The sequence below is a fragment of the Lathamus discolor genome, chromosome Z, assembly GCF_037157495.1.
Source record: "Lathamus discolor isolate bLatDis1 chromosome Z, bLatDis1.hap1, whole genome shotgun sequence".
Lineage (NCBI taxonomy): Eukaryota > Metazoa > Chordata > Aves > Psittaciformes > Psittacidae > Lathamus > Lathamus discolor.
The window spans coordinates 74,603,388-74,619,735 of NC_088909.1; the positions used below are offsets into that span (position 1 = coordinate 74,603,388).

Sequence of the window (16,348 nt, forward strand, 5' to 3'; positions counted from 1 at the left end):
TCCAGTCCTGACAATGTTCAAGGCAAGGCTGGACAGGGCCTTGGGCAGCATGGTCTAGTGGAATATGTCCCTACACATGGCAGGGGGTTGGAACTAGGTGAGCTTAATCCCCTTTCCAACCCAAACCATTTTATGATTCTATGAAACTTCACCCATTGGTGTGATTAGTGCCTGTATGATTTTGACCCAGGAAGATTAAACCCCAGAAGATCTCAACAGAAGTTGTGCAGATGCGTATGAACTAGATTGACTACGATTTGACTTGTGTTTGAATATACTTTAGCCATGATGGTCCAACACCATGCTCATACCAGGAAGTCTTGCTGGGATATTGTCTGGGTGTATGCCTGTACTTTACTGTGTACACCTGAAGTGTGCTGTGTTATGTCATCTTGCCTGCTTGCAGATCTCTTTACCATGTGTTGTACTGCTGGACAGCCATTTCTTTGTGTGTTTTTGTCAAGAAGGGTAACCATTGTGAACTCAAGTACCTTGAATTTTGTTTGAAATAATTTGGAATCCTGAAATACACAATGTGTATGTAAATTTCGTAAATTTTATTGACTTACCCATGTGCTGAGTTCTTTACTGTAAACTGCATGTTGTCCAAAATCATCAAGTTGCTTTAAAAGCAGTCTTGAGGCAGTAGGATTTTACCTTATATTTAAATTTGACCATCTGCATTTTCATAAGAAGTAAATTGACTTGTAGAGTTGCTTGATCAAAGTAATATTTGCAGCTTCCATTTTCATTAAATTGAAATGAGTCTCACCTATGTGGCATCTTCCATAGGTGTGATGTTTTGCTATAAAAATTTGGAATGAGGTGTGGTTTGGGGTGTAACAAAGATGAAATTTTAATTACACAACCATCACAAGTTGTTCCAAAATGGACCTATATAGGCTTTAGGAAATAAAATTACTAATGAATACACATTAGTAGAAATACAGCTCCTTCAATTAAGCTTCTGTCAGTCTTGTCCAGTTTGTGCAAAGTTAGCTGTAGGACTTCAGTATTCCCTGGTCTTTTACCAAGTTTTATCTTCACTAGAAATAAAGTTATAGGGTACTGGTTTTTTTTATTTGCTTTAAGCACCAAACAAAACTACAGAACTACTTTGTATTAGCATCTGTCAGCAAAGGAAAATTGTGGAGTTTTCTGGGTAGAGTTCAGATTTACTGCAAATATTTCAAGTACTCCAACATTTCAACATTTCAAGTACTCTATTATATTTTCCTGTAAAGTTATTAAAAATAATTCTAAAATTAATAAGGTTTTTAGTAGATCTGTATTTTGGTTGTATGTTTAGACTCACTCTCCAGTTGTAATTCAGTCAATGAAATAACCTAAAATGTAGTACATGTTTTCAGTTATGTGTTTACCCTGCACATCCTTACCTTACAAAAATCAGATTGTACCTGTATTGTCTGCAATCCAGGTTTGCATACTGGAAATTGATCAGTAAAACAGGACACGTGCTCTAACACAGCAGACCTTGCACCAGCATTCATAGATCATAGAGTCATAGCTTAGCTTTGGAATGGACCTTAAAGATCACCCACAACTTCTCTGGGTGACCTGTGCCAGTGTCTCACCATTGTCACAGTGAAGATTTTTTTTTCCAATATTTAATCTAAATCTCCTCTCTTTTGGTTTAAAACCATTCCCCCTCATCCTGTCACTACATGCCCTTGTAAAAAGTCCCTCTCCAGCTTTCTTTTAGGCCCTCTTTTAAGTACTGGAAGCTGCTCTAAGGTCTCCCTGGAGCCTTCTCTTCTCCAGGCTGAACAAGCCCAATTCTCTCAGCCTGTCTTCATAGGACAGGTGCTCCAGCCTCCTGATCATCTTCATGGCTGTATTCTGGACTCACTGGAGCAGGTCCGCATACCCCTTGTGTTGGGCACTCTGGAGCTGAACGCAGTACTGCAGGTGGGGGTCTCACAAGAGCAGAAGGAGAAAATCGCCTCCCTCAGCCTGCTGGTCACACTCCTATAATGCATATGTTCACCATACAGGTGGCTTTCCATGTCTTGTGTCAAAAAAAAAGACCTTTAGTAATAAGGAGTTCTGCCACGGGGGTTGACCAACTAACATCCTTGCTTGTCTAGGTGCATCCTCTTCAGCTTTTCTTCTTACCAAGTACTGTTTTGTGTCACAATATCAGTAGGTATGAGTCATGAAGATTACCTTCCCTGTCATAGCTAATGGCTTTCATATAGGATTTGAGAAAGCTGCTAAGCATGCTCAGTATTAAAATAATTTCCCCAAGATTATTCTGGATGCTTGCAGTTTTGTACCCACCTCTGCTTCTGCATCTACAACATGGTTCTTCCTTCTTCATGACACTAAATAATATATCCAGCTGAAGGTTTTTTTTATGTTTTTATGGTACATTGGAGAAACTTCAGTCCTCCAATGAGAAAAGCTGGCAGGGAAATAAAAATGCCAAAAAAGACCCGAACCATGCTACAACAACACATTGAGTTGTAAATATCTTAGATTTTTCTTACTGGAATTTTGTTTTTGAGTATCACAAATACTGTGATGCAGGACTCATCACTTTGCCATTTGTCTCTGATGAGCAGAAACCCTGGAGGAATCTTTGAAACAAAGCTTGAATGAATGAATTGTTTACAAACGCGAGCCCACTTTCAATCTTGAAATATGTAATTTACTGTGACATTCTGCTTCAAGTTATTTAATAGAATTAGTTTGGCATAATCTTCATTGGGCTTTTCCTTCTCTTTCAAAGTCTCCTGGCATAAAGTACAGAGTATACAAATTTCTTGCAACCAGTCAAAAACCTCTGGCTTATGGTACTAAAGGGAGATAATCCTGCATGCACAGTAATAACACAGTATCTGCACAGCTCCTTGATTCCTATTAACGCTAATGAGCTGTGTGTGCATATGCCAGTGAGAGGACTTGTTAAAAAGAGAACAATAATACTTTTGGATACATCAAAGCAGATGTGTTATGCTTAGCTTTGGGTTTTTGGTGGGTTTTTTTGCAATTGCACTCTGTTTCTACCAGCCATGAAGGTAACCATGCTTCAAGGAGGGCGAAATGGCATTTTATGAGAGAAAAGAGCTCAGCACCATCTCTCCTTGAGAGTGCCCTGCACTTGTGGTATGAAGCAAGGAACTGCTACCAAAGTGGTTAAGCAGACAGAGGTGTTGCTGAGTCAGAGACAGCTCCTGAGGCTGTATCATGCAAGGAGGGTTGATATATCAGGGATTATTTTTATAGCAGAAGTGATAACAGATTTTTACCCCCTCCGGGTAAAGTTTTTCTAGTAAGTACTCATGAATTAAAGGTGACAGATCTGAGTGTCCTGAGCAGTATGCCTGTTGTCTCAGCTGACATTGCTTTTAGAATTGCAAGGAGCTGAAGGAGGTGAATGCTTTGCAGGTGCATCTGGAAATGTTTTAAACTAGAGGTTTCAAGATTCAGCAGCAGTCTCTCTCCAATGTATCTTTCAGCAGGTCTCATGGCTTCCAGTGACAAATCCAAACAAAATCCCATGATGCATAAAGTGGTAGTTCACTTCTCTATCTTTAGAGTAACCAATGCAGGTTATAGAAAGGGGACTGATGAGTTCTTCTGATACATTTGAGCCTAGGAAAATAATATTTATGAAATCTGATTCTTGTTTCTCTTTATGCACTGTATATCTTTATTCTGTAAGATAAGTATGTTATGGACTTCTGCCTTCTCTTTCCTATTCTTTCTGCTTTTCTGTATATTTTTTATTTATTTGTTGCCATACTGTCGTGGTTTAAGCCCAGCCGGCAACCCAGAACCACACAGCTGCTCGCTCACTTCCCCCCCCCCCTTTTCCCCCCACACTCCTTTGCACTGCTGGTTTTTAGTGGATATCACTTGCAACTTTGGAAGGCTTTGAGTTGTGGGGGCTTTTTTCTCTTACACAGACAAAAATACCTGAAATGTCCAGACTTTGAACTGAAATGTCCCATGACTTGCATGCTATCAAACAAACTTCTCAAAGACAGCTTAGAAAATACATGTAAAAATTTCTGCCCTTTTTCTCAGTGGAAGGGATTTGTAGGTATTAGTTTTTCTGTTGTAAGGAATACTTAATCACACCTTTTGCCAGTCTGGTTTTCTATGCAAAATTTTTTGTGTCAAGCTTAAACATCTTTGCCTGTCTGCCACTACCACCCTTAGCTTATGAAGCTTAGACAAATTTGTCTGAACATGAATCAAAGTGGATTAAAATTCGGATAAAAGTGGATTAAATTCATGCAAGCTTTGTGAAAATAAACAGCTAGGGAGAGGAAAAAGGCTTGAATGCTCTCATGCTAGAAGCAGATACACTGAGACACTGGGGAAGTCCCCATGGGGAAAGAAAGAAGATTTTACTGTGATCGAAGTAACCTATAGTTGTGGCTTAAAGAAAAACAAGGCTTTCACAGTTCCTCTGTGATGGAATTACTTTTGCATCCTTTTTACTTTTTTAATTAAGAACCAAGATAAAATAAAATAGACTGCTTTAGCAAAAGTAGGGCAACAGCACAGTTGAGCATATTCATTGTGGGTGATCATTTTTTTTTCTTAGCTTTTTTTTCTTTTTCAGTCTAAAAATTAAGGATGAGAACTCAATGCACTGAGTCGCGACTGTTGGTCATGGTAAAATTGATGTGCTTACTGCGATCTTTACTGATTCACGTGTCATGGTTTTCCATTAGAGAGAATGTAGTAGCACAGATTCACTGCCAGACTCCTTCAATTGAAGCAGCATTTAGAAGATGAGACATATCTATTGTTCTCTCAGGTCTGTGGTTTTGATGTTTCTCAGCAGTGTTAGTGAAATATTACAAGGGAGTTTTACTATGTTTGACCTATATTTTTTTTTTTCTTTTAGACATAGGTAACTTATGAAATGCTTTAGAAGTCATATAATACTTCAACATTGTAAACAATGGACTAATTAATGCATTTAGTTCAACAGGTCTATTAATATCTGTTCTCCCTGTTCACATTTGTATGTATGCAGAACAAATTTTCTGCAACAGATGATACTGAATTGTACCTTAGAACAATAGTTTTACTGCTCATTTGTCCTGAAAGACATTTTTCTGACTAACTTCTGTATGCAGAGATTTCAAAGATCAAGACTCATGTTGCAATGAGCTGATAATTTCTTTCAAAAGCTTATGTAAGAGTTTTCAAACACACTGGACTTTGCAAATGTGCTGCTATTTAGGGGATAAATATTCTGTGGGATATGCTCTAGGAGAGCATATTTGACATCGAAAGTTAGACATCAAAGCCTATTTTTATTGGAACTCTTCACAACAAGGGAGACACAGTGGCTTATTCTAATTCATGGCTGTTGCATTTTGGCACTCTCTGAAAAAAGCTGATAATTATGTTGTACAAGAGCTGTTCTTCACACTGCAGGAGGGGAAGAAAAAACAAAACAAAAAAAAAAAAACAAACCAAAGCAAAACAAAAAAATCCCACACAAAGCCCTCAGTGAACAACTAAATCCAAAACACACATCAAACTTCTGCTTCGGTCAGTTGTTACTACTTTGCACTGTTTCTGCCATTCATCAAAGGCTGTGCAATGACTTAGAAAGGAGCCTGAAGAGTTCTACCTGTCCTGCAGGCTGCCTCAGAAGTAGACACGTTAGGATGAGGCATATTTGTTTTTCCATGAAGAAGACACTTCCCAAAGTGGACAGCATTCTTTTAAATAGAGACAAACCGTACTGTTACTGAGCTTAAGGTTCAGTATGTAAGAAAGCTCTGTCTTGCAAGTTTTCCTACACTTTTCCTTTTAATAGTTCTTCATGCAGATGAGTCTTCCTCACTTGCAGAGTTCATCTCTAATTATTCAGTGTGAAAGTCACAGCAGCAAGGAGATTGCTATCTGCAAATAAGTTGTGGATCTTTGATTGTAAGAAAAAAGGTGGACTGATACCTGTTTTGTTTCATTCTTTCATGCCTACTGTTGTTCAAGGCACTTTAGCCACTGCTGGTTTTCTGTATGTAAGATTAATATACCTTTGTACTTGTCCCCTTTCTCCCATTTATTTCTGTATGTTAATATATGTATTTTGTATATTATTTGTTTCTATAGGTTAAATCTCTTCCTTAGGAAGTTTACTAGTAAATAGCCAAATTGTGACATTTATAGGGGCTTCTCTTTGACTTTTATTAACATGCTGGATTTGTTTCAACCCTCATTTTCTGCCTGACTGTATACTGTATTTCTGTAACAGCTGAGGGAAAAAAAGAGACATACTGCAAAGGGGAGATGATACTGTCTTTATCCTATGTTATAGCTAAAACCCCGTAGTTTAAGAATCCCAAACCCAAGTGCTGAGTTCACATTGCTATTGTTTGCTATCCACAAGAGGCTGTGAAACAACATAGATTATAATTTAACAAACTAAGAGGAAAAAGAAGCACAGTGCCTTCTAATGGAAAAGTAGAGAAGAGAGAAAATAAATAATAATAGAAGGACTTGCTCTTACTGTTCTGGTACATGCAGGATATAAAACATAAAATGCCACTAGTGTTAACTGCAGGATCCTCTCCTCGTCTTGAGTGCAGCTTCCAGAGGTTTTCTGGATGTGAAAGAAGTTATTTATAACAGCAGGAAAGGTGGCAGTGATGTGGCTGGATATTTGTGTGTGTGGATATTTGAAAGAAATAACCAATATTTTTTGCTTCTAAACTAAACCTGATGCAGAAACAAAAGCCAGGTATACACCACAGCCTGCTCAACTTGCTTTACAATTAGTAATGCAGAGCACTGTTTTCCACAAGGAAAGGCTAACCACTGGGTTTGCATGTTTTTATAGCAGTCGTGTCTGCTCACTGCACATTTATGTCATGTTGTTTTCATATACGGGCCTTTGCACATTCAGAGGCCTGAACTGTGCAACAGCAAAGATCAAAATTCTGCAAGCAGAAGTGACTCTCCTCCCCTCACCTCCCCTTTTGCCAAGAGTAGTATCTTTGGTGACAGAGCTTATTTTGTAATAAAACATAGTTTCACATACAGCAACAGCCCATTTATTCCCTTCCCATCTGTCCTCTCCCCTTCAGTAAAACAAAGCATTGGCAAAACCTGATGTGACTGAAAAGTTACTTAATAGAATATTAGTAATGAATGTTAATGGGACCTGAGTCACCCTTGGGACAAAAGAAATAGTCTTACAACTGAAAAGATGCCTAATACACTATATATTAAAAAGAACATTGTAATGTGGTGAAGGTAATATGACATGAGGGTGACTGATGATTCATTATTTTGTTGAGTATTTGAATTTTTCTACTTTGCATACTAGCTTTGCCCTTTCTGAAATTGTACCCCAGCTGAAACATAAACTACAAAGTATTGCAGAGGGAGGGGGAAATCAGTCATTTCTGGACTGATGGCTGTAACTATGTTTTTGTACCCAGTTATACTAGACAATTGTTTGCTTTTCACCTTGTGTGTAAATAGGTAAGAACTTAAAATACATCTCTGCAAAAATTACAGGTCAGTTTTCAAGGCAGCCTGGAGTCTGTTAGTTTCTGGCAGGTAGTGAGGACAAGGGATAATGGGCACCTACATCTATTAAAACACATTAAAAGTTTCAGCTTTGTGATTCCAAGTGTGTTTACAAAATAAAGCAAGATTCCTGTGCCCTTTCACATTCTTTCTGGATAGCAGATAACAATCAAATCTACGAATGAAATAATACAGTGCACCTGCTCTGTAAATACTACTTCCTTGCAGAGCTGTACTAATTACAGTACACTCCTTCTCCCACTTTCCCTTTTGAACTGTTGTATGCTAGTGATACCATATCTGCATGAGAAAGTCCAGTGCTACTCTGCTAATTACGGAGTTTTTTCACCTATTTTGTATTAAGAAATGTTGCCAAATTTAGATAATTTATAATGCAGAAGTAACTTATTTTGAAATTAATGAAATTATCACACATTTACTGTGACATAGTTTCATTCTTTAAATAAATATCAGAGTTCAGGAACAGCATTACTTGCTGGTAAAACTTTAGTTAATGAAAAGATAGAAACTGTGGCTTGTGTATGTTAGTCAAATATGAGCTGCCAATTATCTAGCCATTGTCAACATATCCATACTTGTCCATTTGCATTCTTTCTTTTCAAGTATTCAAAGCTTTTACATTTGAGAGAAACTTAATTTAAAATTTTCAGCTACAACCGAGCTGTCCGTAACTAGTATTTTTGGTTCACTGTAGTCTCCCTTTTCTTTGCAGTAAGGGCTCTTTGCCTTCGAGTTCAACATTCACTTTAGAAGACAGTGCCATCTATTTGACTTCAGAACAGAGCACACTGGAAACAGAAAATGATAATGCTTCAGTTCTGGATGTCTATTTAGTAAGTTGTCAAACTGTTTCTAATGTAATTTTCCCTTTAATTCCTTTGACTGTAGCTCAGCAGGTGACTAAAGTACATGCTTCACTTCAAGATGCAAGGTTTCATTGAGGTATTTATTAAATGGGACATATGCCTGAATACCTTGCCAAAGCAAGAAAGAATCTATGTGCCTATTAATTGTGTTAATAATGAAGTATGCCAAAATGCCCTTCAGTTTTTCTTTAGTGGAAGGATTTCTTTTCCTGTTGTTTTCACAGGACAGGGGAAAAAAAAAAAAAAGAGGGAATGAAAGAAAAATCTTTCCATGCTGAATATTCCGATATTCCACAATGTAGAAATTATTTTTTTTCAGAGAGTGAAGTTCTATGTTTATATCCCTGATTTTAAAGCCAGTGAAGTAGAGCTCAGCATGAAGTACATTGGAGCTCAGTACGGAGCTCAGTATGAAGCTCCCCTTTCTGCTGTAAAGGGTTGTCCAGTTGAGGTAGCTGGAATATGATTAAAAATATATATTTTCTGGTTTAGCTCCTAGTGAGCAGTTTATGTGACTGCTGAAAGATAAACTCAAGTCTACATCTTTGTTTGTCTTTATATCATCCATAATTTATAAATTCCCTTGGTATCTACAGTTCACATTCCACAGGTACTAAGGATGTAGGCACCCAACTTGCATTCCAGTTGAGGGAAGTTTTGTGCACCTGACCTTTTAAGGCCAGTTTGAAATTCTCGATATAAATACGGGAGGGAGCGAAGTTAAGGTTTTTTTCATGAAGGTTTGGTTTCCTAAAGCACAAATTGAACATTCTGATATAATCCTCTATTTTCGTAAATAGATGTCTGTGACTTTTGTGGCAAGAACTGTACTAGAGAGGAAGGGTCAAAAAGGAAAGTCTGTTCATTAGGTTAATGATAAATGTTTTGTGCAGGCCTGGTTATATAATGAAAAGTAACTTGCTTATTTTCAGTCACTTCACTAATCCTTTGATGTGTTTGTGTCCTGCTTCTTGGACAAATTTTAGTCCTCTAGTATATTAAGAGCTATGAATTTTTGATCCCATGAATGAATGAAAAAAAACCCAAACCATGTGGTAAAATAGCAGCGTGTTAACATACTGAAAAAAAAAAAAAAAAAGGCGCTTTTTTTTTATTTATTTTTTGGAACAGTGCTATGTAGAAATTCAGACAATCAAGTAAGGTAGGGTGGAGCAGAGACTGTAAAAAGTAGTTCCTGGAGGTGAGAAAGGGCATTGGGTTTGGGGTGTTACATTAAGGAATGTCCTGGGTTCAGCAGCAGCAGTCATTTTCCTCCTTCTTAGTAGCTGGTGCAGTGCTGTGGTTTTGACTTTCAGCCTGGGAGCAGCGCTGATAACACCGATGGTTTTAGTTGCTGCTCAGTAATGTTTACTCTGACCAAGGACTTTGAGTCTCATGCTCTGCCTGGGAGGAGGGGATGCCGAGAGCAAGCAGAGACAGGACACCTGACCCAAACTAGCTAAAGAGCTATTCCATACCACAGCACGTCATGACCAGTATGTAAACTGGGGGCAGTTACCCAGAAGGGCTAGGGCACTGCTCGGTCAGGCTGGGTATTGGTTGGCAGGTGGTGAGTGGTTGTATTCTCTTCCCTTGTTATTTCCCCTATCATTATCATTATTGGTGGTAGCAGCAGTGGCTTCTGTTATACCTTAGTTACTGGGCTGTTCTTATCTCAACCCGTGGGAGTTACATTCTTTCGATTCTCCTCCCCATCCCTCCAGGAGCAGGGGTAAGAAGAGGGGGTGAGCGAGCAGCTGCCTGGTTCTGAGTTACCCGCTGGGCTTAAACCACAACAAGGGAACACTGTGCGAACTCACACTGTGCAGCTAATGTCAAAATTGAGATTTTACCTGGTAACAGCAATAATTTTTGTTCCAGGACACCAGTACAGAGACATCTTGAGTTTGCAGCTGCAGAGGTGGTCTGGGCCCAGAGTTTCTCAGTTCTGAACAAAGACCAGGCTCAGCAAACTAGCGTTTTGTGAACCTGCCACTCTAAGCAGCACAGTTAGGAACATCCTCAAATCCAAGTTTACTTTAAGATTCCATTGCTTTATTTTCTCATAAGTCTTTTAACCCAGATAATAACTTAAGAAATCTAGCTTTTATCAATAAAATATGACTAACCATGATCTGCACTGAGCACTAAGTATAAGCTAAACTAAATTATTCCAAAATATTCTAGCACTGTACAATGAGAAACAAAAAATGAATATTCCATAAAATATTTTAATTAAAAAATGCAGCAAGATAGAAGCAGATACGTAAAGTAGTTGGAAATTTGCAGTGTTTCTCTGCAGAGAATTAAAACATTAAAGGGTTCTTCCTTTATGTAATACAATGATAGATGAGGTACTTAGAGTAAAAGATGTAATCTGAAATAAAGTGTCCTGTACATAAGCCAGCAATAGACAAGGTAACGTTCTTCTATTTAGTATTTAGCACTTTCATGTAGAAATCCACAAGAAAACCCCAACAAACAAGCACAAAAACACCAAAAAAAACCAAAACAACACCACCAAAAAAAACCAAACACCAAAAACCTGAAAACCAAAACATCACAAAAAACCCAGAGTAAACTAACGTTTACTTCTTCCTCCGGAAACAAAGTTTATCAGCGTCATCAGCTGATACAGAAGCAGAAAAGCATGAAATATCAGCAAACACTGTTGAACACAAAAGTCTACTGTGTTCTATGGAACTTGCTTAGTAGGAAACATAAACCCAGTTCTGCAAAAGTTTTTTAACAGATATCAGCAAGTGCAGCTGATCCGGAAGACCTAAGTCCACTGTTATTAAGGATTGGTACCTAAAATGGAGGACCTTAGAAGTGATAATTTCACTTAGGAAGTAAAGAATAACTTAAAGTCACCTCATTCCTTCTGTTCTGCAGTGAAGTCCCAAATTCTTTAACTGAGCTTTCTGTCCCTGGAAGAGCAACATGTGCAATTATGAACTACCCCACTGTGTTTGCTTAGCCTATCCCTGAAATTACTTACAAAGGTAACTGACATATTATTCTGACAAATTACAATACCAGAGTAGTAAGGCTTAAGAATTACTTTGTTTCACTGCAAATAGGCTTAATTTCCTTTACAATTACAGTAGAACAAGAATATGCATATAAATAGCATAGTGATAAACTCTGAAGTTTGCTTCATTGTGATGCTGCACACCTCAAGTCATCTCGTGATAAACATAGGATTTAAATAAATATATGCCTTGCCTGTAAGATTTCTTTAAAGAACTATTCTGCTTGAAGAATACTTCTTTATATTTAACTGTAATGGAAGATTCTGATGTCATACAGAAATTGTTACATAGAAATACAGCATTGCCTCCTGTTACTGAACAAAGGGCTCACAAAATTTGTATATAATTCAGAAGTCAATACCACTGAAAATATGGCTGCAAATGATTGATAAGGACTTCAGTGAAATAAAAGAATGGAATAACTGTAGCGATGTGCAAGCCCAACGTATTTGGAGTCTGGTTAGTGTAGCTATGAATTGTGTCATATGAATTGCATAGATAATATTATTACATTTAGAATTACTTAGTGTTGTGGTTTATGTCCAAATACGAATTTTATTATGGATTCTGAAGTCCTAAAACATCACTGGAGACTATTTTTGTATTTCAAACCTGCTGTAGATGCACAGATAAACAGATTTACAAATATTGGTCTATAAAATGCTGTTTAGCAACTGTCAAACTATCTGGGTGGTCTTATTTTTCAGTGCTCTTCATCTTTTCTTCTGTTCTCACTCTTGTAGTTCTTTATTAAAGCCCGTCCCTTTGAGCATTTCCTAGTTCATATTCAACGTCAGATATAACTTTGGCTAGGGGATTGTACTTCCATCATAACTACATGTTCTAATGCCCAAGGCTTTTAATGTAACATATGAGGAAATCAATCACATCAAAAATATACCCATGAAAAGAGTAATAGAGCACAAAAATGCTCTGATACAACAAGCCTCCAGTAGGCTTAAACACTGTAAATCTGTTATATACCCAGTGTGAGACATCTCAGACAGTGATTACAGGAATGTATCCTGTAGTGTCATTTGTCCATTATTTATCATTTTGGACCAAATTATACAGCCAAACTCAGTCTTTATCACAAAATAATGTTTCTTATATCTGCAGTGAAAATAACCCCAAAGTTGTGCAGCAATTACATAGTTGCTTAGAGGATCATGTCCTGCGCCTCGAAATAGGTGGGCTTTTTCCAGAATCATATGCACAGAACTGGACTGTACTTGACACAAAGTTGAACATCTGAAAATCCCACCTTCTTAAAATGGCGTCAGTACCATGAAGTATGTTTCTGTGACGCACAGCAGCTGCTACAGGTTTCTGTCAAGTCTGTTTTCTCCAACATCAGCAAATTTTACTGATATTTTTTCCATCACTGATCCCTCTGAAATGCTCTGGAAGGATCAGAGGAAAGACATCAAGAATAAACTGGTCATAATTGCATTATGTAATTAGTGTAATAGTACAAAGCTAGCATCAGCAATACTGCTAGTCTCCTTTGAGAGTAAAAAAGTAGTGATGAGGGCAGAGGATCTGAAGTTGTGCTGAATGACCATTAAGTCTGTGAAAAATTGAACTGCAGCCATTCTGATCTGAGCTTTCAGCCACAAACTAGATGGTGCCAGTGTAAATTTTGACTCATTTATCTTGACTTCATAAAACATTATTTTGTTTATTCGTACTAGCATTTTATTTTTTTTTTCCAAACTGACACTTTTTTTTTTAATCCTTCTTAGCCTTATGTCATATTCTTTTTAGAATATGACTTCAATTTTACTCATTCATCAGTTTCACATTGCATATTAAATTGTTCTGTGTCCTGCAAGTATATACTACTTTACTCTGTTAGCACGTTCAGATTCTAACATAGCAGTAGATAGACTTTGACTGCCAGACTACAGCTACCTAGAGAGAGAAAGTCCTTTAAAAAATCAGCACTGTGCTCACTAGCATCAGTGATTATGAACACCCTAACACTGGTGCACAATACAGTAAAAGGTTTAAATATCATTCTTCAAGGTTGAAGGTCTAGTGCTAGAAGTCATAACTAAAATATTGATTTAAATCTACTAGTAACCTTTCTCTGAGATAAGTTATAAAAATGCCTTTGGAGATTTTTTTGCTGTTCATAGTCAAGATTAGATTGCTGTTGAACTATTTAAAGGTTAGTTAAATGCTTGTATCAAAAAGCACAATTTAAAGGTGACCTTAAAAGTCTGTTTAATAAATGGAAACTTGCATCTTCATTGTATTTTTCGCAAGGTTTTATAGTAAAAAAGTTCATTACAGATGTCTTTGATTTGATGCTCCATGTTGGATATATTAGCTGAGATGCATTCAGTTTACTGCAATATTTTGTTCAGCTGTCAGTTTACACTTAGTTTGAGCTGTAGTAATAAGGTGTTTAGTGAAGAACAGTTTCTCTTTACTTTATCTCTGACTCCATAGAGATGCTAAGAATCATAGCATCATGGAATAATTTGGGTTGGAAGGGACCTTAAAGCTCATCTTGTTCCAAACCTGCTGCCATGGGCAGGGATACCTTCCACCAGACCAGGTTGCTCCAAGCCCTGTCCAACCTGGCCTTGAACACTGCCAAGGATGGGGCAGCCACAGCTTCTCTGGGCAACCTGTGCCAGCGCCTCGGCACCCTCACAATGAAGAATTTCCTCCTAGTATCTAATTTAAATCTACCCTCTTTCAATTCAAAGCCATTCCCCCTCATCCTATCACTACGTGCCAAGAAGTGATCAACTATTTGTATTGCGTAAGAACTGCCTCTGTAGGAGATGATAGTGTAGAAAACTATGATTCATTAACATTACTATGTGATTTTTTGGTGAAATAGAATGACCTTGACTAGAACATTAGTTGTGCCTTAAAGGTTTTGGATAGGTATGATATTCCATTAGGGAAGGGCATCATGCGGAAGCTAACAGGACTTCCATATATGATCTACAAAGACTGCTGTTTTCCCCTAATGCTTTGAAGTTACAAAGGCCCCAGTTGATTCTACAAGGTAATAAAAGCTGTAGTGAACTGCTGGGTGCTCTCAGTTGGGACTGTCTTCTCTGGTGTCCAGTGTGTTCAGCACTTTGCAGCAGCAAGTAGTTAGTTCAATTTCGTGTAGCGTAAGTGTACTGCAATGTCTGTAAAGCCATGGGAGTTACCTGTTGTACAAGAAGAGGCACCCAATGCCTTTGATTAGAGGGCAAGGTAAGAAAAGAATCACTGCCAAACTGTGCTGCAGTCTGTCTAGGGGAAGAATCATGTTATCTGTTCATAATTCTGTAAGAAAACAACCACAACTCTTGACTTTGCTTGTAATTTCTGTATTTCCAGTAACAAAGAATACACAGACTACCAAGGTTAACGAAGAGCGCTTTCTGCACTCCTCATTTAAGAAGGAGGAATTTTATGAGCCTAACAGATGAGGAGTAATAGTCAACTGGATTTATTCTAAGAAGTGTCAGGATCTTTGAAAGGATTGATGGACTTGGCAAAAATTACATGAAACATTCCACTCTGCTATCATCTGCTGTTGCTTGCTGAACTGTGAAGAACTGTGTATTCAGGCTGCTTTCTACTATATTGCCAATCACCTTTTACAGACTTGGAAGTGGTATTTTCTTACCAGCTCTCTAGTGGTTTTATTTGCATGCATTCTGTAACTATGCACAAGCAAAATCTATTGTCTGCTTTACCTATTTAAGAATAAGCACAGTGATTAATAAAATTAGTTTTGATCCTTCAGTTCTAATCACCTAGGTCCACATTAATGGAAATTGGAATTGATGTCATACAAGGGTTAGGGTAAATCTCCACACATACTATATAAAAATGAGTCTCTAAAGATACTTTCACTGCTGGTGAAAAGGAGGAAAAAAAAAAGTTATTTATAAAAAGGCCTTATGTTGTGTATATATTGTCTTTGAAATATTTTTGATTTTAGTTTATTTCTTGTAAAAGAGAAATTATATAATTTATTTAGCAAATACTACTGTAAACTATAGTTTTACTGATGAATAAAATATTTTGTTCTCAGAACTATCACAGTTGTCAACCTGTTCTTGATCTGTACAAGACTTACATTTGGTATTTCTCTACCTTCATGAGACAGTCTTGAGAGGTATCTCAAGAGGTATGAGAACCACCCTATAAAATGGCATCTCTTTTTGGCTTTGTCTGCTACCAGCTCTATAATGAAGAGGGGAATCTTGGAATTAGAACAGAAAAAGCAGCAGAACATAATCAATAAGCATTGCTTCATAAAAGCGTTTTCAGGTTTTTCAGTATGGGCAGTCATTTTAAGGTAACTTTAGAAACTGTTCTGGTTCCTTTATTTACCTAGCAGCAGAAGTATGACCCCCCACACCAGTGACCATCAGTCAAAGGTTTTGTGCTGTGATGTAGTGATATATTTAAAAACTAGATGGGTGTCACTTTGAAAGTTAATGAAAGCTATTGGTAATAACATTTCTTCTAGGATTTAGGGAAGCAAACGTGCTGAACTGGCAAAACCAAAACTTGGCACTTCAATTCCTTCAATTCCTTCAATTCAGTTATGCTTTGTACCTCTGCAGAATTTTTCATTTAACATTTTGGTACATTTGGGGGCTTTTTTTGATGTAATCCTGTAACCCTGACAAGAGGAGGGTATTAATTCCTCAGTTATGTACAGAACAGAGAAACAGAAAGGGTTGAGTCTTTTCTCTAAGCATGTTGAGTGTCTGTCTTAACTTAGAGCTTGTGTCTTGCGATTACCTTTTCTCCAGGCTTGAAAATAAGATTGCTTAATCTAAAAAGATAATTGTTCTGCAGTGTTCCCTTTAGAAATTCAAGAGACCAATCTGCATGCCCTGTAAACAAACATTCTGTACATTCACG

At 37.5% G+C, this 16,348-nt stretch overlaps 1 protein-coding gene across 7 annotated transcripts in view; it reads left to right on the plus strand.

The window, feature by feature from the left end:
* The window catches only part of PIP5K1B (phosphatidylinositol-4-phosphate 5-kinase type 1 beta), a 101,991-nt gene extending 86,515 nt beyond the window's left edge, over positions 1-15,476 (plus strand). For all 7 annotated transcript variants that reach the window (XM_065662560.1, XM_065662557.1, XM_065662562.1 and 4 more), the window contains 2 exons: positions 8,264-8,384; positions 14,804-15,476. In XM_065662560.1, the coding sequence (XP_065518632.1) occupies positions 8,264-8,384; positions 14,804-14,806 (124 nt within the window). In that variant the 3' untranslated portion in view covers positions 14,807-15,476. The remainder of the gene's footprint in view (positions 1-8,263; positions 8,385-14,803) is intronic.
* Positions 15,477-16,348: the final 872 nt, after the last annotated feature.